The following is a 22051-nucleotide window of genomic DNA, read 5'->3' as shown; positions in this document are numbered from 1 at the left end:
AGAGAACGAAAGCGAAATATAGAGTATGAAGAGCTTACCAACTTTTCAAATTGAGCGCTATTTTACGTTGGAGCGTTCTGCTTGCGAGGATACGTTCAGCAAGTTTTTATCCTTCCCCCTCTTTCTTTACATCGTCATAGGAATCCGGCTTTACATATCTAACAAATCTTGCTCGAAATCGCGACCGTCACCCAGAAGAAAAATAACGTATGTGCAGCTCGCGATAAAAATCCGTGGAATTTGCGTTATTGCGCAACAATTTCGCAATCCTGACTGTCGAATAAGACTCGTGCAAATCGTATTTTATTACCGGAATACGCCCGAAACCGCTTCCGTCGCGCCACGTCGGGATTATGAGCTGCAGGGATCTTAACCTTTAATGACAGTCCCATAGATTCAGGTAACTATTCCATTTGACGCGTGATAAGCAAAGAATCTCATGCGAAAGTCGCTTCTTGTTTCGAGATCACGTTCAAGATAACGTTGCGAAAATATCTCGATGTCCTACAGCTAGAGAATCTTAAGCAGCATCCTGTCCTTTTGCGCTACAGATACACACCTATATAAAAACGAAATACTATAGAAAAACAATCTCCATGCCGGTCAATATTATGATGACCTTATCGCATTTAATAATATTTTACCGATATTTCTCTTGTATTTATGATATTGTGATTACGGACGTAATATTATAGGTGATAAAATTATTGTGCAATATTATGAAGCAAGTAGAGACTAATTAAACAATATGAAACACATTATACGCTAATTTGATTTAAATCGAATATGAGAGATTTGTTTTATTTATGTATAAAAGTTTAGAATAGTTGAAATTCTTAATTATGTATGAATATAATGTTTCAGGTTGCATAAAAAGCATTAAAATGCAGACGATAAAGTGTGTTGTGGTGGGTGACGGGGCGGTTGGTAAAACATGTCTCTTAATTTCCTACACAACAAATAAGTTTCCTTCTGAATATGTGCCTACTGTTTTTGACAATTATGCAGTAACTGTGATGATAGGAGGTGATCCATATACATTAGGATTATTTGATACAGCAGGTAAGAAGTTTTTTCTTTTTCTATTATTTTTTTAAAGAATTTAGCTTGCTTGCAATTTAATTTAAATTTTTTTGTTTCTTAGGTCAAGAAGATTATGATAGATTGCGTCCTTTAAGTTATCCTCAGACTGATGTATTTCTCGTGTGTTTCTCAGTTGTATCACCATCATCATTCGAAAATGTAAAAGAAAAGGTGATATATTGTCTATTATTGTTTATTATTTCTACATATATGAACTTCAATTCAAATTCTTATATAATATATTTTCTTGCAGTGGGTGCCTGAAATAACGCATCACTGTCAGAGAACTCCATTTCTACTTGTTGGAACACAAATTGATTTGAGAGATGATGTCGCAACAACAGAAAAGCTTGCAAAAAATAAGCAGAAGCCAATATCTGGGGAGCAGGGCGAGAAACTTGCCAAGGAGCTTAAGGCTGTAAAATATGTAGAGTGCAGTGCTCTAACACAGGTAAAAATTTAATATTTTATAGTTTTGTCAAAAACATTTTATTGTTAAAATATTATTTAAGAGATTTATCAAGGTTCTTTTTTATTTAAACTTAAAAAACAAAAAAATAATTTTTTATAGACATTGTATGTCTCTTTAATTAAAATAAAAGAATATTTATTAGATTTTAATTATGTTAATAATATTTAACACTTTATGTAACATGTTTCTATTGACATTCTAGAAAGGTTTGAAGAATGTATTTGACGAAGCTATTTTGGCTGCATTGGAACCACCTGAGCCAGTGAAGAAAAGAAAATGTACGCTTCTGTAAGCCGACAAAGAGTTATCATTGAAGGAACGCATGCCAGACATCAAAATAATGCTACGTAGTACCAGACAACAGTCTTGTATGTAGTATATTGTATTAAATAGAACTAAATTTGCCTCTACTTCGTTACCCGAGGGAAAAACAAGCAATCGCGTAAGCGCCAGCTACGACAGCGACTGCAAACACATTCCATGAGGCGTGCAACAACTCTGAATTTGTAAGGTCAAAAAAAATTTTCTATCATACAATAATAGCTATCTTTTTGAGATAACTTATTGCACAAAGCTTTCATTTTTCTGACACGATTTTCTAGGCAGCGCAAAATTTTGAAGCGCGTCTGAAAATTTTCTGAGATAAAAGTTTTGAAACCATTCTAAAATTGTTGACGTTTATTATTCAATAGGACAGAGGCAGAAAAACAGAGAGATTGGTGCTATTGTTCAATAATATTTTTTTAAGTCGAAATATTTACCGAGATATATAGATATCTGAGTCGTCAGTATCTGATAGATTAGTCATTTGGATCAATAAGATTCAAGCATCTTTCGCTAAAATGATAATCATTTTTTCGATACGTACAAAAATAAAATTTTTGTTTTTGTCAGTATTAGAAACTCTGATGAATGTATAAAATGATAAATCATGGCAGTATCATTATGTAGGTATATTACCGATTGCATGTAATAAAACATTATTATTATTTCTAATAATCAATCTATATAAAATATCATTGTTAAATATTAAAAGCTTTTGCAATAGCACTTTTGATAAATTTACTTGTTTGGATATTCACATAATTTTAGGATAGAATTTATCATACAGTAAGTATATAATTAATTTTTATCATTTATTCTTTGTCCATGATAGCGTGCGGGCAAAAGCTTTTTAATATCGATAATGAACCTTTAAGTCTCTAAAAATACACGGCAGCTATCTTAATGGAAAGCTTTTAAGAAAATCGACCAATTTCTTCATGAGTTTTTGAGTGCCGTTCATTACATAGCAAAGTATTTTTAACGAATTTATCACTTAACAAAGAGGATCGAAGAATTTCTAAATCTTTTTCTCTAACATTTATTATTTTCACAATATTTATTTTATATACATGAAATTTTATTAACTATCACGATGCTGCATGCAATGAATTATCGATTCATAATGTCGACCGGCATGCGATTGGCTAATTTTTTATGGAGCTCAATTGTCGCATATCGTTAGTACTAATAACACATATGAATATTCGTATTGCGATAGAGATGTTGCGAGAGAAAAAGCATTTCATCAAAAAGATTTAATCAACTCTTACATTACGAATCCAGTTAAAAGCATTTATTAGCACTGTATGTGTCATAATAGACACAATCATATATAATGAAATATTCGCATAAATATATTTATACCATATATGATTGCTTGCACGTTTATATCTTTATTTTTTAAATTATCTCTTTATCCTTTCATATATTAATATATATATATATATATATAATATATCCTTGATATATACGTATATCCTGTTATTTGATTTCATTACCATTTTATTGCCAAATATATGTATAATAAAAATCATATACATATATGTTTTTAGTTTTTCGAAAATATTTTAATATAATTTCCACAGATAAATAATAATTATTTGAGGATATATTTTGAACATTGATGTTTATGATTCACAAAATATGTGATTTACTTATAAATAGGTTTTTGTGTTAACAATCATAATTTAAGTTTTAATAGATTTTTATTATACATGTATTTGAAAATGGTAATGAAATCGAATAACAGGAATATGCCCAGAATGATATAGAAAAGGTAAGATTTGAATAGATTATGAATGTGGAAATTATGTGACAGAATTCTGCATTTTTATATGATAATTATATTCTTCTATGCATATTTCTTTATGAATAATTTACAATTATATAATATTCTATTTAAAAAATATTAGACGCTTTACTTTGAAGCTAAACTGAACATATCCGATTTTTCATCTTAAATTTGTATCTTTAAAAAAAATATAATCGCATTTACGAAAATATTCAAATTAAAATAAGATACGTTGCATTACAACATATAGAAATAATACTTAAAGTTATACAATCACGATAAAAAAATATTTATCATTAAAATATGCAATAATTCATATTTTATTATGTATACATATATGTAAAAACAATAACATTGATAAGGCAAAAACTTATACCCGATGTGACGGTTGCGTATACATATACACGACCGTCACATCGAGTATAAGTTTTTGCCCTGTCAATGTTATTGTTTTCAGTACGTATCGGCTATGTTTAATTTAATATACGCAGTCACGTCGCGACCTTCGATCAATTCATTTGTCAGTCGTGAGTGAGTTCTACGTGCGAACGGATGTCCGGAGTCTCGAATCGAGTGATAAACGATGCCTTGAAATATTAAGAACGTAAAAAGATCTTTTCATAATTCGAATTTGAAAATATTTTGGATTGGGTTAGAATATTATGTCGTGTATAGATAATATACTTGAAATTGTAATCGAGTTAACGTTTTATTACAATTATTACGATCGAATTATTCAAATACACAGACAATATTATAATTAATTTTATTTAATTATAATTATATTACGTGATCTTTAATCAGCCATGTTTTGACTCACGCAGTTACGTCGCGAAGTTCGTCCTTCGCGCTACATCTCGAAACTGCGCGCAATCGGTTCGCATTTTTCACCCGTTTTTCTCATCGAAGAATGAATTCCAACGAACAAATGTCGAATCGAGCAATGGACAATTATTATGGAGTGATAATTAACTCGTGTGATCGCGATTAATCAACCCTTGACGGTTTGCAAATCTGTACCTACGCTTGGCGCGCGCGCGCGAGAGAGAGAGAGAGAGAGAGAGAGAGAGAGGGAGGGAGAGAGAGAGAATTTATTGATTCATTAAACATTTTATTTATTAAGACGCATATCATTTTATTTATTTGTTCAAATCGCATCGCACTAAAGCTTTGAGAAGCTATTTTCGGATAGATATTTAATAATTTATTGTTTCCTGATTTTCAAGATGAAGTATAGTCGCGTCGAAGTTCGTGTCGCACAACTTCAATTTGTTGAATTGCGTCACAGATCATAGCACACTTCATATGTATCGCGGACATCGAGAATGATGGACGTGAATCCGTTGTTATTTATTCGATTAAGTACATAGTACGTGTCATAAGTGTCGGGAATGCCTTATAAAGTGACGGGCGATGGTTCTATCGTATTATTTAATGCGCAAAATCGTAATCGATAGTACATTATCAATGGACTTACATCCGTGTGAACGAGTTTCCGAAACGATGGAGCAACGGACGAGAATATGGCGGCGTTTTATCGGCTGGTGAGTAAAAATTAATTTTATTTATCATCGAATATAATTCACGAATATTTACGCGGAATATACAACCAGCGTATCAGAAATGCCAATATAATAATAGCAAATTATTGTTTAAGAAAAATCGATTTTCGAATAGCTCAGGAAGGTAATGGAAATTCAAGCAGTTAAGAAATGGAAGATTCAAATTTAAATTGTGCATTATATATTTTCGATAAGCACTCGCATTAAGAGAATCATAAATATTTTAAAGACTCACTATTTTTTTATTTAAGAATAATATGATAAGAATAATAAGATATTTAATTAAGAATAATAATATATAATCTATGTATTTTGAGCAAAATAAAACTTGAATTTATCTTTCTTATCATTGGCATTTAACCGCGCGGGTCTTTCTTGTCGCGCGCGCATTTTTTCATCTTGATTGGCGCCTAGCCAAGGGTAATGACAAACCGCGCGAGATACAGGGAGTACTCGAGAGTACTCTCGGACTAAGAACCGGAGCTGTGAGAATCCCCTCGTCGAACCGGCACGTGCGAGCGGAAATGCAGGGGCCGTAGAGACGCAGAAACACGGGAGGCGGTCATTTGACGGTCTGATGGGATATCGCCGACGTGGATCGCCCACCATCATCCACACGATCGTTTCTCCGTGCCCTCCACGTTCATCTCTCCATCCTTCTCATCTCTTCTTTCTCATTCAGTGGCGGCTTCAATAAATGCGAAGTCTTACGATAAGAATTTAATAATGAAAATTATTCGAAATTTTAATTACTCAATAACTAACAGTTCAATATTGACATTTACAATTATTATAAATGTGAAAAATTATATATATATATATATATATATATATATATATATATATAATTTTGCAATTTATAATAATTTATATTATATATATTTTTATATGTATGTATATATATATATATATATATATATATATATATATATATATGTATATATATATATATATATATACACATATATGTATATATAAATTATTAAGCCACTATTGAATGAGAAAAGAGATAAGACTGGAGAAATAAAGAAACGACCGTGTAGATGACGGTATTATTATTTGTATAAAAGATATATTTCTTTAATATCACAAAATATATGTATATTCGTTATTACTTTTACACACAATTTACTTTCATACAAATATATAAAAAAAAAATCATCGAATGCACGTGAACAATAAAAAATAATAATAATATTTTTACGAGGAAATTTAATTTTCTACAGTTTTTTTCTTTACAATTAAATATATATTTTTATGACACACATATAATTATAAATTTTTTGACACGCGCGGAGATGGTCTCGTCATCATATTGTGAAATCCGCCACTGTCTCCTTTCGGCGTCGCGTTTCTCTTCGACGTTCACTCACGTGAGGAGGAGCCCCACGCTCTCTTCTTCCCTCTTCTTTCGCGGTCGATCGCGATTCGCCAATGTAACGTGACGCGTTGCGCCCTGTGGTTAATTCAATTAGGTGGAATCATAGTTACGTAGATCGGCGGCTACATGTTGGCGGCCACAGTCAACGTTAACGGCCGATACAGAAGGCGCGCCTCGGTCACGGAGCCCGTCGCGGACGTGCCTCCGGACTCCCTTGACATTATCGCTAATCATCTCGAATCGATAGTTGCGTCTACGCGAGCGACGGTGGTATTGGTACTGGTATGGACGCCGGACGTGCGCTGTAATGCGGCCAGATGCGGTGTAATTTCAGTAATTGATCTATCGGGACGAGCAAGCGCGTCTCTGCGCTCAAAAAATCGCGCGTCGCGCTAATAAAAGTTTCCGCGTTAATTAACGAGCCACGCGGTAATTAGTCCCGGCATTCCTCAAAGGAATTTCGCAACGCAGCACATTTCTAATTAAAAATAAATTTTTTTCCTTAAATAACTTGACCAAACATTTAATATTGAACATTACATTTTAAAATGGAAAGCGTGTAAAACTTTTAAATAAAATCATGACTTTTGTTTTATTTAATATCGTAATTTCGAAAAAATGGAGGTTTTTTTACATACCAAAATTTCTGCATAGAAATTTTGAGATACTGGACTTGTCTCTTTTTCTTTCTCACGTCAGAGATTTTCAGATTAACATCGTTCGAATACAGGATCTCGTGATCTCCGAATACCTCTCGATCCTCACGCGCGTCCTAAGATCCGAGAGTTATTACACGAAAACAGACGAGCTCTCGTAACGACCTAATAAAATGAGCCGCCGAGGCCACCTGGTGGAACGGGCCGCGTCGAGGGGCCCCCCGGGCACGTTGACACAACTCATTTTTACGCGATGTCTCGCGCGCGATGGGCGGCCGCGCTCGTCCCGCGTTCTCGCACCGCGGCGAGGACCCGCTGTTTATGTTGCTTTATGCCAATGCTGGCCGTACCACCGCTCGCTGGGCTGAGTAATGGCGCGAGATCTGTGCCGTAGTCGCCGAGGGGGTTGCCTCTCAACTCGGCCCGAGCGCAACAGATACCATCGGAACTCTCGCGTAGATTTCTAGTCGCCCGTCGCGACGTCCCGTGCCATCCCGACGAAATCGTGGTGCTCCCTTCCTCAGAACCGCATATCCTGCTGGTACCCTGACTGTGCGTGTGTGAGAAACGAAACACGTAGGCTGCACACACTGTGATACACCTATAAATTTGCATGCTATTTAAAGATTATTCATATAAAAAATGTCTTTGTATTGATTTCTCTACAATATTGATTTTTAACGTTTAACTTTGATTTGAAATCAGTTTTCACAGAAATATATAATTTTCATTGAATTTATAATAATTTATATAATTTTTTATATAATTCTATATTATAATAATTTATATAATTCCTTCATTAGTTACTATGATATTTAATATAATAATTTATTGATTCAATATAAATTAAATATAAATATCTTTTTGCATTTAATATTATTATAATCTATTAAATTAATTGCTAACTCTCATCGACTGTTGTAAATTTGTGGTTATTATACTGATTATATAATTATAATTTAATAACTTGATAAATTATAATATTTATATAATAATCATTGATTTGAAATTTAATTTTTGAAAATTAATTTGATGAATAATTATAAAGAAATTGTCGTCTTCAACTTTTTTAATTGGCTTGTATATTAATGAATCTCTCTTATTTTATCGCTGATAAATTTTCATATTTTTTATATCCATAAATAATTATTAAGATCTCTTTTTATCTATAAAATATATATGAAAGTACAGGAAGAAATGTTTATACAATTTGCGCAATTGCATTTTCTGCTGCCAGCAAATCGTTATTTATCTTCTACCTTGTACTTTTATTTTTCTCTGAAGACGTTTCGTCTCTGCCGTTCCCGCATTTGAAAGTTTCGGTCCGCCGCCCGTAAATCATGCAAAAATAGAGCAACAGAGTAGCAATAAACTTTTAGCGAGTCTTAGTTTTCGCGTAAATTTATAAGATTGTCGCTGAATATTCGTATTTTGTAATGGAGTTATTCCAACGTAACTTTCGCATGAAATCATTATTGTTGATATCTGCAACATTAGCGATAATGATCAATTTCGCATGGAGATGAAAACGAAGTAACTGGATTGTAGTAAATTACTAATATTATACTGTGAAGCAATCATATTGTAAATTATGGGAAAGGTTATAGGTATCATACTTTGAATTTTTAGTATTATTTTGAAAAATATTTGCGATGCTAAAACATTTAAAAAGAATTATATTTTACATAAAAGATTTATAAAGTTAACGACAAAAGTATTTTTCATAAAAATACAGTCGTAGTAATTTTCGAGAAACGTGATGTACAGTTAAAATTAATGTTTTGCTAATCTTTGCAAATGAAGTTATCGATATTGTTACTATAATATTCTCCCGCCTCTTTTGCTTTCTGTTTTCCCCTTTTCTCTCCCAAAGTGGCGACGGCCGCGCGCGCACGAGTACCGGTTCTATAACGACTAATAAAGGTTTAATGAATTCACTGGTCTCTCTGTAATTCCATTCTGTCGCGCTACCTAATTAATACGGAATCCGGAGGTAAGCCGATGAGGATGTATTCGAGAGCGAGATGCCATTATCGTGATAAAGTTGACCATAAATTTCTTGCAAGTGATTTTATGACTTTATCGATTCGTACGCAGGAAAAATTTCACTCTTTTTTTTGTAAGCCGGCAAATAGAACGTTTCACACGGTGCGCGATAGCATCGATATGCTGTGATAGTAGTAATTGATTTAATGCCATTGTCAGACCATTGTTATTACTTTAGAAAAAATTAGCTAACGAATTTTCATTAGTATATAGTGTATTCAGATATAAAGGAAATTATACATATATTGTTAAGATATAAAGTTTGATCTAAGAAGTCATTTTAGAAATCTTTAAGAAATGTTGCAATATTACATATTTAATTGTTTAATAACTTGACAAGTGTCCCAGACATTTTCGCAAATCATCGAACAGACTGAAGAATTTTCTTTCATTACTCCAAGTATATTTCTAAATGTGAAATAAAATGTTCAAGTATTTTTTCTTATTTACGCTTCGCATTCTTATCTAACACTAAAATTTATTTTGATTAATTTACTGGAGTGAAGCAGGAATTATATATAGACATGATCTTCCATTACAATTGCAAAAATTTAAATATTTGATAAATATGTTATATGTATATAAAATGCGATTTCTTTGACCGGTTTATTACAAAACTCAGAAATTACATCGTTAAGATGTAAAATAGCGCGGTGTATATTTTTCTCAAGATTCACTTGTTACAGAACGTTTCTGAATGCGTGAATAAATGCGTGCAAAAATGCGTGCGTGTGCGACGGTCCACATCCGACTGTAATTATTCTTACGCACGCGAGCGAAGAATTGCGTGCAAATTTGTTGTGTGAACAGAGCTCCGCGTTCGCGAGAGCACACGTTACCGCAGAAAAGATCTCTTTAGATCTCTTTGCCGACTGATAACGAACCGAATTGCCTTACTTTTACACTTACAATCGCGTTGTAATGAACGACTGAAACTGCTCGTAAATTTCACGCTTCGCACACGAACGAGAAAATTATTCATACGCTTTTCATAATTCATCCTGCACCGCATAAAAACTGTAATTAACGTCCGAATGGTCTTATCCGGTAAACTATCGCTCGAACTGTCTAAGACGTTAGATATCGATCGCAAAATAGAAATTTTTGCTTCTATTTCGGCAGAGAGAATTAGAGATGATAAAATTGAATTTATATTAATAGAAATTAATATATTTTTGTAATAAAATTTTTTGTTCTTTAATTTAACATTTTATATGTTTATCTTGTTGAATATAGTTCACGATACTTATATTTTCCTTCTCTCTTTCTCTCTGTCTCTGATTAATAACAAAAACAAACGCCATATTATTTTACAGATAGAAAAAGTTCATACTAATTACAGAGAAATATAATAGAAAATTTCTAAATTATAAATAAAAATTCCTAGCGTATGCAGAGAGATAATAATGAATAATAAATAAAAAAGTAAATATATAATAATGATAAATGTAAAATGTGTCGTAAATGAGGAAGTAATGATCATAGACAGGATATTATACGTCACAATGTAAACCCGCGTTTCGTAAGAATGAAAATTTAATATAACAACCGTTATCGCGCACGTGCGCATTTTCCGGAAGTGCCGCATTATGTCTGCTACCTTTTTACAATGTTTGCTCGTTTCGAGACAAATCGAGCGATATGAAAGACACCTGGCCTCAGGATGGACACATGATATTATATCGAGTCGCATGCCGCATGATGTATCACGAAGATTGTAAGACTCTGAAACTTGTGCCTTAAAGTTCTCTGCTTTTCATCAAACAATGTTTTGCTGGCACGCGTTCTAAACATATTTTTTTCTCAGATTGAAATATCTTGAAAGGTACATTTCGTCTCATTTCGCACAGATGAGATTGTAACGGAGAAAATAGTTCCTCTCTCTCCTTATAGTGTTTTTTAAAAAGTTTCTTAAGATTATTACAAATAAATATTAAATAATCTCAGACATTAGTTTTTTAGTCTAATTAACAAAAGTAATAACGAAAGTAATATAGAAAGAATAAGAAAATCAAAGTAGAAATCAAATTTTAATGCTAAAAAAACTATAAATACATATATATTATGTGTATATATATATATATATATATATATATATAATTTCTTTCATCAAGACACATTATCTCACTTTTATTTTTCAAATTATTTTTTATTTAGTGCAACATAAACCTCATTTAAAAAAAAAAATTGTTGCGATAAAGGTCGATATGCGAACTGCTTTGAATTAAATTGTACAAATTGCAACAAAATTTAATCTCCATTAGTGCTGATGAATCTTGCGTCCGCCATTCGAGGGCCCACTTGGTCGCTACGCTTTTATTTCTCGATCAGTCAGGATCGGGGCCTTCGAGTGGTATGGACCCCCCGCGGTTTTCTCCCATCGAAAATCCAGATCTGAACGACGAGAACGACGACGACGAGCGATTCGTTGTCAACCACGTTCGCTCTTATACGCGCGCCCGTGTGCGTGGAAGCGCTTGACTGGGACGCACGCGTGTGCGTGCGATCGGCAACAGTGATCAATCACCTTCAAACCACGGTCGTACAATGCGTGTCGCGCCACCAGAATCTGGTCGCCCGAGAAAGAGCTATTGTTACCACCCACGTTGTCTCTCGAGGCCTATGTTGACCGACGCTTCGAAAACCGAAGGTGAAGTCTTCAGGGTAATTCAGGATTGCAGTTTCGATAGATGATGCGATCTCTGAGATATCTTTGTGCGCGTAACATCTAACGATGCGTTCCAAGCGAATTCTGCGATTACCGATTTGCGTGTGTGTGGTCGTGACACATAACTCTTTTAAAATTGAAATAAGAAAAGTATTGTTAAATTATGTGTTATATATAACTTATTAAAATATTTTTTAATATGTAAAAAAAAATTATATATATTACACACACACACACACACACACACACACACACACACACACACACACACACACACACACACACACACACACACACACACATATATATATATTAAATTTTTATTAAGATACAGAAATATAGAGATCTCAGTTACACTTATGATAAAAGCCAGATAATGTAATATTTTTCTTTTTTGAGTCTTGTTTTCTATTTTTATAATCATTGTAGAAAAAGATATATTCTTTAATTGTGCAATAATGAAGTCATAAACTCTGATTAAAAAATCTCTAAATTTTTTAATTTTTTGAAAAAGTAGTAGTATAGTTAATTATAATTTATCAATTGGATCTAAGTTTTAATAATATTTATGGGTCTTTTAATTACATAATTTTAAATTCGGTCATAAAATCTGTACAAGTAGTATTATACTGCAACATACACCAAGAATTGTATGAGATTACTTTTATATTATATTTTTATGAAAATAAAAACAGGGTATTTAATATATGTACAAAGTACGAATGAAAAAAGTTAGCATACATAACGTACGAACCATGCAAGAAAGGGCAAGGTTTAAAAGAGAAAAACCTTGAAAAGAGCGGAGATTGGGAAATCGCGGCGCGTACGAGGTACACGATAATCATAAATCGCCGTGGCCAATCCAAATGTGGAAAACGTTCCCACGGGAGACCCTTACCGGATATCAGAAAGGAGGACCCTCGGCCATCGGGAGGATCGGGAGACGAATTTTAAGGTCTATGGCCACTCGCGCGAGTACTAAAAGAATAGACATCATAAAAACCGGGAACGAATGTGCCTTTAAATATTCCTGAATCAGCTATGATTTTTGCGAAGAACAGCGATATTGCTTTGCACGCGCTGCCGGTTAGAATGTCCTTCTTATGTTATGCATGACCCGGTTATACTATGACGATTGTCTCGAATAGTTGTTGAGGCTGTTATTTATGTGTAAAATTAATTAATAAAAAAATTATTTTTTTATATTATATTATTCAAGAAATTGCATCTTTAATGTTAATTTTCTCATTATCAATAAATAATTTTTTTTTTTAATAATGATTTTTTAAACCTTAATTTTTTAATTGCTCTTATATTAAAATTAAAGATTCCTCCCTTTCATCTACGAATGCCTCTAATTTCCCTATATCTTTCATGAGATATTTTATTTTTATTTTTAACTGTTCAAAAAATCATTCCTTTTTATATATTTCTTCAACATTGTGACATACTATGTTCGGCATATTTGAATAAAGCGATTACTCTGTTCTAAAAAAAACTCACTTAATAAAAATCTATATTTAGTATTAAAAAGATATACATCTTCAGAAATCGATATAATCGAAAATGTAGATAAGCATTTGGGCATGTTTAATATATAGCAACATCCATTAACATCAAACGCTCACATGTTTACTCATAAAAGATATGGTGTCACGGTAATGGGAAAACAGCGGCGCGTGCAGTCTAAAAATGTATTATCAGAAACCTGGTCTCTGGTTTAGTCTGTATCTTGAACGTTGATCTTGCTAAGTGTATCATTGTCTGCCATTTTGGTCGAAGCATCGGCGACACGTGCCACTTGTCTGCAGCGTTATCAGCCGGAACGTGGTAACCGTTCTGGTAACAGAAGTCAGACAAGCCAGCCAGAGCCACTCGACCGTGTCGAGACAGTTTTCGGCAGCGATCGCGCGCTCGTAATCACGACCCGAGCTCTACATATATCGACTCTCTTTACGGTCTTCTTTAAACAGCCGACAGGCCTTTAAAGAGATTAGACGGTGATTTTCCCGCCGTCGCGCGAGAACAGATGTTATCGCTCGCGTCTGCCGTCTCGCCTGCAAGTTTGTACTCGAGAAGCCAGATTTTGCCGAAACTTTTATGGTGTCAACCGACGTTAGTCAGATTGCCTCTAAACGCCATCTTCTTAAAATACGAACTTTCATTAAAAAAAAAAATGAGCTTTTCTTTTATCCCTCTTTCTCTTAATCATAATTGTAAATTAATCGTTTCTGATTATGGAAAAAGAATCTTTGCATTTTAGTTCTAAATAATATCCTTGGAATCTTTTTTTAGCTTTATATTAAACAGCTGACCCTTTTTTGACTAATGATTAAATTCGATTATTTTATCGGAGTTCCAATTAGTTTCAGTTATCAAAAAATAACTCATGTTTTATTATAAAAATATCAAAGGAATTTTTTAGCCTGCGATGTCACTTTCTGCATTGCATAATATGCCAATTTTTATTCTAAAGCTGTTACGAGAAACATACTGATTGTGAGTAAGATGACAGCAGTCGAACGCGGCGGTTGCATCGATCAGTTCAGGCATGCGTGAAGAAAAGCTTGACGACTTTGCGCGATTTTCGCATAAAGCTGCGTACAAATTTAAGCACGCATGCGCTAAATCGACGCATCTTTTCTACTGCCATGAACATTATTATATGTACGAAGTCGAAAGTGTTTATGTAAGCGCGAAATAAGTAATTAATTATTCATGGAGTATATTTAGGAGTTTCTCTTATGGAAATTTCTTTAAAAGAGGATGTGATAAAAGATTAAGAGATAAATTGATGTTTATTTTTGAATAAATAATTACTTAATGATCGAAAAATTATTAAAATTTAATTACTTAATGAAAAAAATTAAAAAGTATATTACAAGAAAATGACGATAAACTTTCAAGGGCTTAAGCACGGAAGTTATTTATTCACTGTTCACACAATTTCAATTTCCAATCATGAATATTCTTAATTTGATTAGTACCTTGTCACAAACAGCTTTACTGAAATTTACATAAGTCTTTATTGGAACGTGCCGCGCTCGTGTTTGGGAACCACGCGAATGTACACGATTTGTGTATATACCGCGAGCGTGTCTCGCAATTTCTAACGAAATCGCCGGTGGCCGCGAGGCAACGCTCATTTTAATACAAATTGTTTTGGCTCGAGCTATATACGACGCTGCCACATGTCGCAGGGACAACGTCGCCGCGACCCTTGTCGTCATTACCAGCCCCTCCGCGAGTGAGCTCACTCGATCGGTAGCGTCATATGGCGAAACTCCGGAGCGGACGTTTGGCGCGGATAGCGTGCTTTGCTTCGCGACAGGGGTTGCGGTCCAGCAGCCACGCAAAGTTGAGCCTCCGATCGATTACTCTGTCCACCACGACGATCCGAATTTAAACTATATGAGGTGCGCGAAACAAGGTTTTACTTCGAGTTAAAAGAAAAATGTTTCGTTATTAGATAATACTTAGATTCTTATTGGCATTCAGCTATTATATTTTGGAACCTCGTTAATAAGATCTCTGATATTTTTTATTACATAATTTTTCACACATAGAATCGTAAAATATCTCGTAGCGTATATATGCATATCTCAAAGAACTGTAGAAAAAAAATATTTTTTATGTTTAGGTAATTGCGATTTAGTCTAATTTCTTTGATCTTATCATTCATCATTCGAATGACGGTTATTTCTCTTACAAAAGATGGAGCTATATTTTAATCTGTGCGGACAACGTCAAGCATATAGGAAGTTGCAGGTCAGTACCGTGAGATAGAGAGAACAGTTCATGGATGTCAAAAGTGTTCGTCCTAGATTTTTCCAGGAGCCATCAGTTCAGGCGAGCACAGAGAGGCGCGCGCGTATAAGATATAAAGTTCCGTCGATAAACTCCTGTTCCCCTCCGGCTCGACTTGCAACGACATGGAACGAGAAGGAGATTTCGAAAGAGGATGAGAGAAAGAAAGAGAGAGAGAGAGAGAGAGAGAGAGGGAGGGAGACAGAGAAAGAAGAAAGAGAAGGGGGTGAACGGGTGGCAGAGGAAGCGAAAGAGAGAGGGAGGAAGTGAGGGAAGGTCGGAGTGCCTCATCAGGCTGATAACCCACGAGAAACGCGTGTCGCCCACTCACGGTGATTGCTGCCACCAGGCTTGTCCCCCTCATCCTCCCATCCCGCTCGTCCATTCCGCCGATGGTTCATCGGTATCCCCACCGTCGTGCTTCACCGTGCCCCCTTCCTCGAGTTCACCTTTCCCTCCATCGGGCCACACAGTCCTGCCTCCTACTACTGAAGCTGCTGGTAACTGCTGGACCGTGCCTTCGTATCACCTTCTGCTCTCGAGAACCCAGGATCATCCACCCACACGGTGATAGTTCGAGGTTCTCTCCCCGTTTTCCCTTAATGCTTGCTTCCCGCTCTGCTTCTTCGTCCTCGCCCGAGTTTCCTTTCTTTTTCCTTCTTCGGCGGAGAAGAAGCGCGAGCGAAAAACATTCGTATTCTCGAATGTCATCCCTTTCGATTAGATTACAATACGAGAAGCCTTTATTTTCCGGCATCCGCGCGGGCAACCGTCATCTAAGCCATTAAAAATGATACTGCGGAATGACTCGCGATGCTTATATCAGCTGCCGGCGATATCATTGTCACGATAGCACTACCGACGACATTGCTGCTATTGTTATTATCGCGATTACTATCGTAGACCCGGAACTTGCTCTAGATCAACAAATTGATTTCTATGTGCTGGCAATATATATCGCTTACCATCATAATTAATAAATTAAATAATCGTCAACAATTGAAAAAAACATGATGATAAGATCTCTAATTTTATTTCTAAAAAATAGCCTTTAATAATCGGTTAAATTTTCCGTTGATATTGATATATAATCTTTTCGTTGCAAGATGTTGAAGAATGCAAGTACTGTGTATTAATCGCATTTGTATATTTGCCTCTAGTTTCTATCACCATTTTATTATTCATTATCATCATTATCTCTGATATCGTACCATCATCATCGAATATGCCGCGATTATTCTATTATCACTGGCGACACAATTCGCTATCAGTCTTGCTAGTGATCTTGTCTATAGGTCAATTCATTAGAATATCGTCAACATCATTGTCTATTCCACATTTAGCCTCGTTAATATTATCGCTACAGCGCCATCGCCGTCCCTATAACTATCTCCGTGACTGTCATGCTGATGCTTTAGTCGCCGTTCCCACGAGGATCCTTCGCGTCGATCTGATGCAGTCGATCGTCGGTCACGGTTATGCGATCGCGTTTATTCTGTTGGCGTCTGTTACGTGAGCGCGGATCGTAGGACACAATTTATAGGAAATTACCACCCACTCCACCCGTTAATTGCCCGTCATAACGAAAATTGCTTCTAGTCACTCGGCCTCTGTGATTAGCTTAAAGCATGCGTGTCCGCCACAATTTGCCACAAGAGAGTTCTTCCAGCTTTTTACTATCCGCGCGGTATTATCCAGATGACGTTCATTTGTAAATTGCGTTCTCGATTTTATTCATAATGCTATATACACAATGTATATATATGGCCTCCAGAGGATCACCATTGACAGCGCGAATTATGATGTAATTAAATTTTACTTATCCTGCATATCTCATATCTCGTTCTTAGATAAAATATTGACTGATTTACAAGTTATTACATCTTATTGTATCATTACCTTTGTGGACAACCAATGTCTCGTTTGAATAATGATTGATATTTAATTTACGAAATATCATGATTAATAAGATAAATTGTTACAATCAGTTTTAAATCATAAATTGACCCAAGATTTAATGCAAAATTTGTATTTGTCAAATATTTTCCAAAGCTTCTAATCTTCTAAACTTTACGAATCTCTGGGACGTATCTTGGAAAGATATATGTGTAGCGAGTTGTTCGATAAGGACGACGAGTTGTGATTTGGAGAAAAGTGCAAGGGGGCGAGAGGACGAATACGCAAAGGGACAAAATGTCGTTCCTTCGGAATTGAGATTTCTCTCGTCTGCACGTTGCCGCTCGCTGCAAGGCAACGTCGGTATCTGCACCTCTCGAAACCTGAAAACGTAAGGGAGTTAAAACGCGATCCAATTTCTCAGGCCATTGAGTGCGGCGACTGCCATCTGTCTAACGGGTGGCGTCGTGCTTTTACAAGCGAACCGTGAAATGCGCAAACAGAAGGTCCATGCCTCCTTTACATTTTAATCAAATCATTTCTCTATTATGCGCATCTCGCCTTAAAGGATCTCGCGGGACTAAAGGGTTAATCTCTCCCTCCCCTTGCTTTCTCGTTGTAACTGGCTATGTTTTATTCTTTTTTTTTTCGTTCTCTCTGTTTTAACGTCCCACAATCAACCTTTAATGCTCTTTTCTGTGCCTCCATTGTCACGCGGGAGAGAAATGAGCCGTGACATTTCGTGGCTGGATTGCCACTTCGTTCCTTCTCTTTCTTTTTTTTTTTTTGATGAGATCGAAATGTTCAGAAAGGTTATATTCAATTTAGTAAGATTGGTGCAATTTATTTTTTTTGACATTTGTGGTATTTTATGAGGCTTGATATATAAAAAAGACGTTTGTTAATATCATTTGTTATCATTCTAGTTATCGAAACAATTCTTGGATTTTTTGGATCATAGTAATCAAATAATTGTAAACAGTAACCAATGTTTTTCATTTTTCATTTAAGAATTTTTCGGGATCTACGTAAAATGATATGAGAAGAGAGAAATTATATATCTTACAGAAATGCATAGTTTTATTATTTTATTTCAAGCAAGTATATTTATTTAAAGATTGTGTGTGTAAGACTGCCATATAAAATCTTTACAGAAGTATAAATTTTTTTATATGAAGATGAGGAGATATTTAAAAAAAAACTTATAAGAGCACATAAAATATTTGAAAGCGAATTGAGTACGGAAGGGTTAAACATGGTAACGTTAAGCACACGACACAGAATAAATCATGGCTCCCCGACTCCGCCGGGAAAAGGATGAGAGTAACGTGGTCGTGACACGTTTCGTGTCAGGCTTCCATATCATCTCCCTTATGCACTGAATCAATTTAATTTTGTTGCAAATTGCAGCAACCCTTTCGCTGCCTGGTCCGCAACGTAACGAGCACGTACGTTTTCCAATCAGTTAATGACTGTTCGGAGAATCGATCGTTTCCCAAGAGAAAGCGCCGAAATGCGCCATCATAGTTTCACTGTAATTGCGGGACAGGAAATGAGAAATGCCTCAGAAGGCGAATAAGCATTATTACGTAAAAGTATGCTAATTATTCTCGAGAGCGCCCGATGTATCATTGATTCTCGATCGGTACGTTTGCATCATAGTCAGCGTTATACATATATTTGCGTTGGAATTGGAAAGCATTTCCGCGAATAAATGTCTTAGCATATTGATCCTTATAATGTACCTCGATATTATATAAATTATTCCAATCGCGTCAATCGCGTGCGACGTTCACAACTCGCTGAGGTAAAAACATGAAAAATTTTATGTTAGAAAGAACACACACAGAAATATATATTTCAATCTTGAAATATTACTATTTATTGAAAATTTATGTCAATTTCTTATTTATTACGAAGCTGAATAATAAAATTAAGAGAGAGTTGCAACTTTCGTTAAATATCATAAAAAAGATACAATCTAATAATTATATCGATGATTAGGATGTTTTTATCACATGATAATAAAATTAATATTTAATGTATACTTACAAGTATAGAATCTGAAAACTTCTGATATCGTTGCCTCTGATATTCTAGTATCTACAATTCATCAACAATCGAGATGAACACGACAAATTGAGTAGGACATTATGGAGAGGGGAATTATAAAGAGATCTGAAAATTTGACAAACGAGCGACCTGACGTATCTACGCACTTGAAGTCTCTTGCCGAACGCACTGATGTATGTACGCGGAGATTGATGTATGCCCGTCCAACACACATATATATATATACACACACACACATGCGCGTATCACAACGGTATAGAGATATATAGATTTTACGGTGCACAATCAGGCTATACGAATGTTCGATATGGTGCCTGCGGAAGCAGATTCATCTTTGGTGCGAATAGTGGCTAGGGTGATATAAAGTTGCCGTGATATCACCATTGAAAGGACTATCTCTTGCAACAACAGAATCAAACATTCAGCGCATTCTGGCCGTAATGTCAGATCAATCTCGAAATGGATCATGTAGCTCAATATAAGTAATGGAGCATGTGTAGTTCGCTATAAAAGAGCTTCGTACGATCTTCTTTTTATTACAACAATTGAGCGTATTTGATTCTCCAAATGATTTTAGCAATATCAAATTTTTCATTAAAAGAAAAAAAAAAATTCATAGTTACGTTAAGAGTAAAAAGAGTATCTAGATATTTATTAAGTTTATATTTATTTGTAAACATTAATGGCTCAATGAAAATGGAAATTTATTTAATAGCTCTGCGAGATTAAGAATGCACGCGTTCAAGTCGATCTGGCGTATATCCGTCATGATACTGATATCCCGTAAGAATATGTGCGGAGGGCCAGCAGCTCGTTCCCATCAATTTCGGATACGCTGACACGCACTTGAGTGGCGCGTACTCGACGGCGCCCGTCTCGACTTCGTCGTCGTCGTCGTCGTCGTCGCTGTCGCCGTCGTCCTTCGAGCAGTCGACGATAGGATACATACACAGAACGACGTTGTACGCCCTTAAACACACGGGAGGAGGGGGGGGGGAGCGAGCGAGCGAGCGAGGATGACAGGAGGAGAGAGCCGGAGAAAGAGACAACAGGGTGGCGAGAACGACGCGGAGTGGGCGAGCACGCGACGGAATTCAGGGGTAACGCCGGCTTCGGGCTTCGGCGTCGGTCGCGAGGGGATTGGCAGGGTAGGTTTCGGGGTGAGGGGGACGACGCGCGCGGATAGGGGCGGTATAAGGGGGTCGATAAAGTAGCGATCGCGCACGGGACTCAATTACACGCTCCGGCGCTTCCGCTCACGCTCCCTCTCACCGATCCCCGTCGCCCCCGCGCGATTCCCTCGCCATCCGACCGACCGCCATCGGCACTCCCGCCCCCACCTTCGAGCATCGCGCACCCCCTTCGAGTGCGCGCCCCACCGCTTTTCCCGCTTTTCTCTCAATCCGCTCGCAGTCCCTCTCTTTCCTTCGCCTCGGTCACCGGGAGGGTTTCGGGCTTCTCTGGGGATCACTAAAAGGACGACTCTACTCGACTCGAAGCGGGAAATCAGCCAGACAACCCGATGGCAACGCTGCTCCTGTCCTCGTGCTAGGTACTTCCACCAATCTCCGAGGCAACCTACCCCGCCGTCCCTCCTGTCGCGCGATTCGAACTCACCCTCCACCGTCCCCTACTCGCTTTCCTGCCGCGCATCCTTTTCCTCTTCTTCTTTCTCTTCCTTCCTTCCTTCTCTCTATTCGTTCACAATCCGCACCGCCACCAATCCAACGCGGCTTAACCGGACTACGTTTCCCGACGATTTAGATGAGTCCACTGATACACACGAGTTGGAATAAAAACCCGCATCGCGCGCTTTTTGCGCATCCACCCTTTTTTTCCCCTTTCTCTCTCTCTCTCTTTTCCTCTTCTCGGAACATCTCTTTTTCTCGAGAATCGATCATTGGCGATCGCGCCTAAGTATTGACGTGGAAAAGATGACAGCGATATCGAGTTAACGCGGCTTACACTCGTTATGCTACCTGAATGTTTTCATGACGTTGCGCATTACGTTGCGGAATAAAGTGGAGATGAGATACGTAACACGGGTAATGCGTAATGTAGAAACCATCTGCCTCCGGTTCTTAAGGATTTAATCCCTTCAGCATGAGTGAGCGAATGTGACGGCGGAGAATGTTACTATCTCGGCGTGATCACCGACGTTGACATTTGAAGAAATCCGCAGGAGATAGTCACATTTCTGACTTGCAACATTTATATAACTTGAAAAGGAAATGACGACGAGATTTTCAAAGAAGGAAAAAGAAAAACATTAACTATGAATATCTTCGCGA

General features: G+C 36.3%; 2 protein-coding genes across 5 annotated transcripts in view; both read left to right on the top strand.

Moving 5' to 3' along the window:
• Positions 1 to 136: 136 nt before the first annotated feature.
• LOC126859301 (cdc42 homolog) lies at positions 137 to 3250 on the top strand. Its single transcript, XM_050610434.1, has 5 exons — positions 137 to 400; positions 865 to 1062; positions 1145 to 1254; positions 1337 to 1534; positions 1758 to 3250. Exons 2-5 carry the CDS (start codon positions 885 to 887, stop codon positions 1845 to 1847), a joined length of 576 nt encoding a protein of 191 aa, XP_050466391.1. The 5' UTR covers positions 137 to 400; positions 865 to 884; the 3' UTR covers positions 1848 to 3250.
• An 855-nt stretch (positions 3251 to 4105) lies between these two features.
• The window catches only part of LOC126859243 (T-box transcription factor TBX20-like), a 97065-nt gene continuing 79119 nt past the window's right edge, over positions 4106 to 22051 (top strand). For 3 of the 4 annotated variants that reach the window (XM_050610324.1, XM_050610322.1, XM_050610325.1), the window contains exons 1-2: positions 4106 to 4275; positions 4898 to 5215. In XM_050610324.1, the coding sequence (XP_050466281.1) occupies positions 5195 to 5215 (21 nt within the window). In that variant the 5' untranslated portion in view covers positions 4106 to 4275; positions 4898 to 5194. The remainder of the gene's footprint in view (positions 4276 to 4897; positions 5216 to 22051) is intronic. The other variant, XM_050610323.1, reaches the window with a different exon arrangement.

This window comes from Cataglyphis hispanica, chromosome 3 (genome assembly GCF_021464435.1).
Source record: "Cataglyphis hispanica isolate Lineage 1 chromosome 3, ULB_Chis1_1.0, whole genome shotgun sequence".
Taxonomy (NCBI): Eukaryota; Metazoa; Arthropoda; class Insecta; order Hymenoptera; family Formicidae; genus Cataglyphis; species Cataglyphis hispanica.
This window is presented reverse-complemented; position numbering and strand designations above follow the sequence as displayed.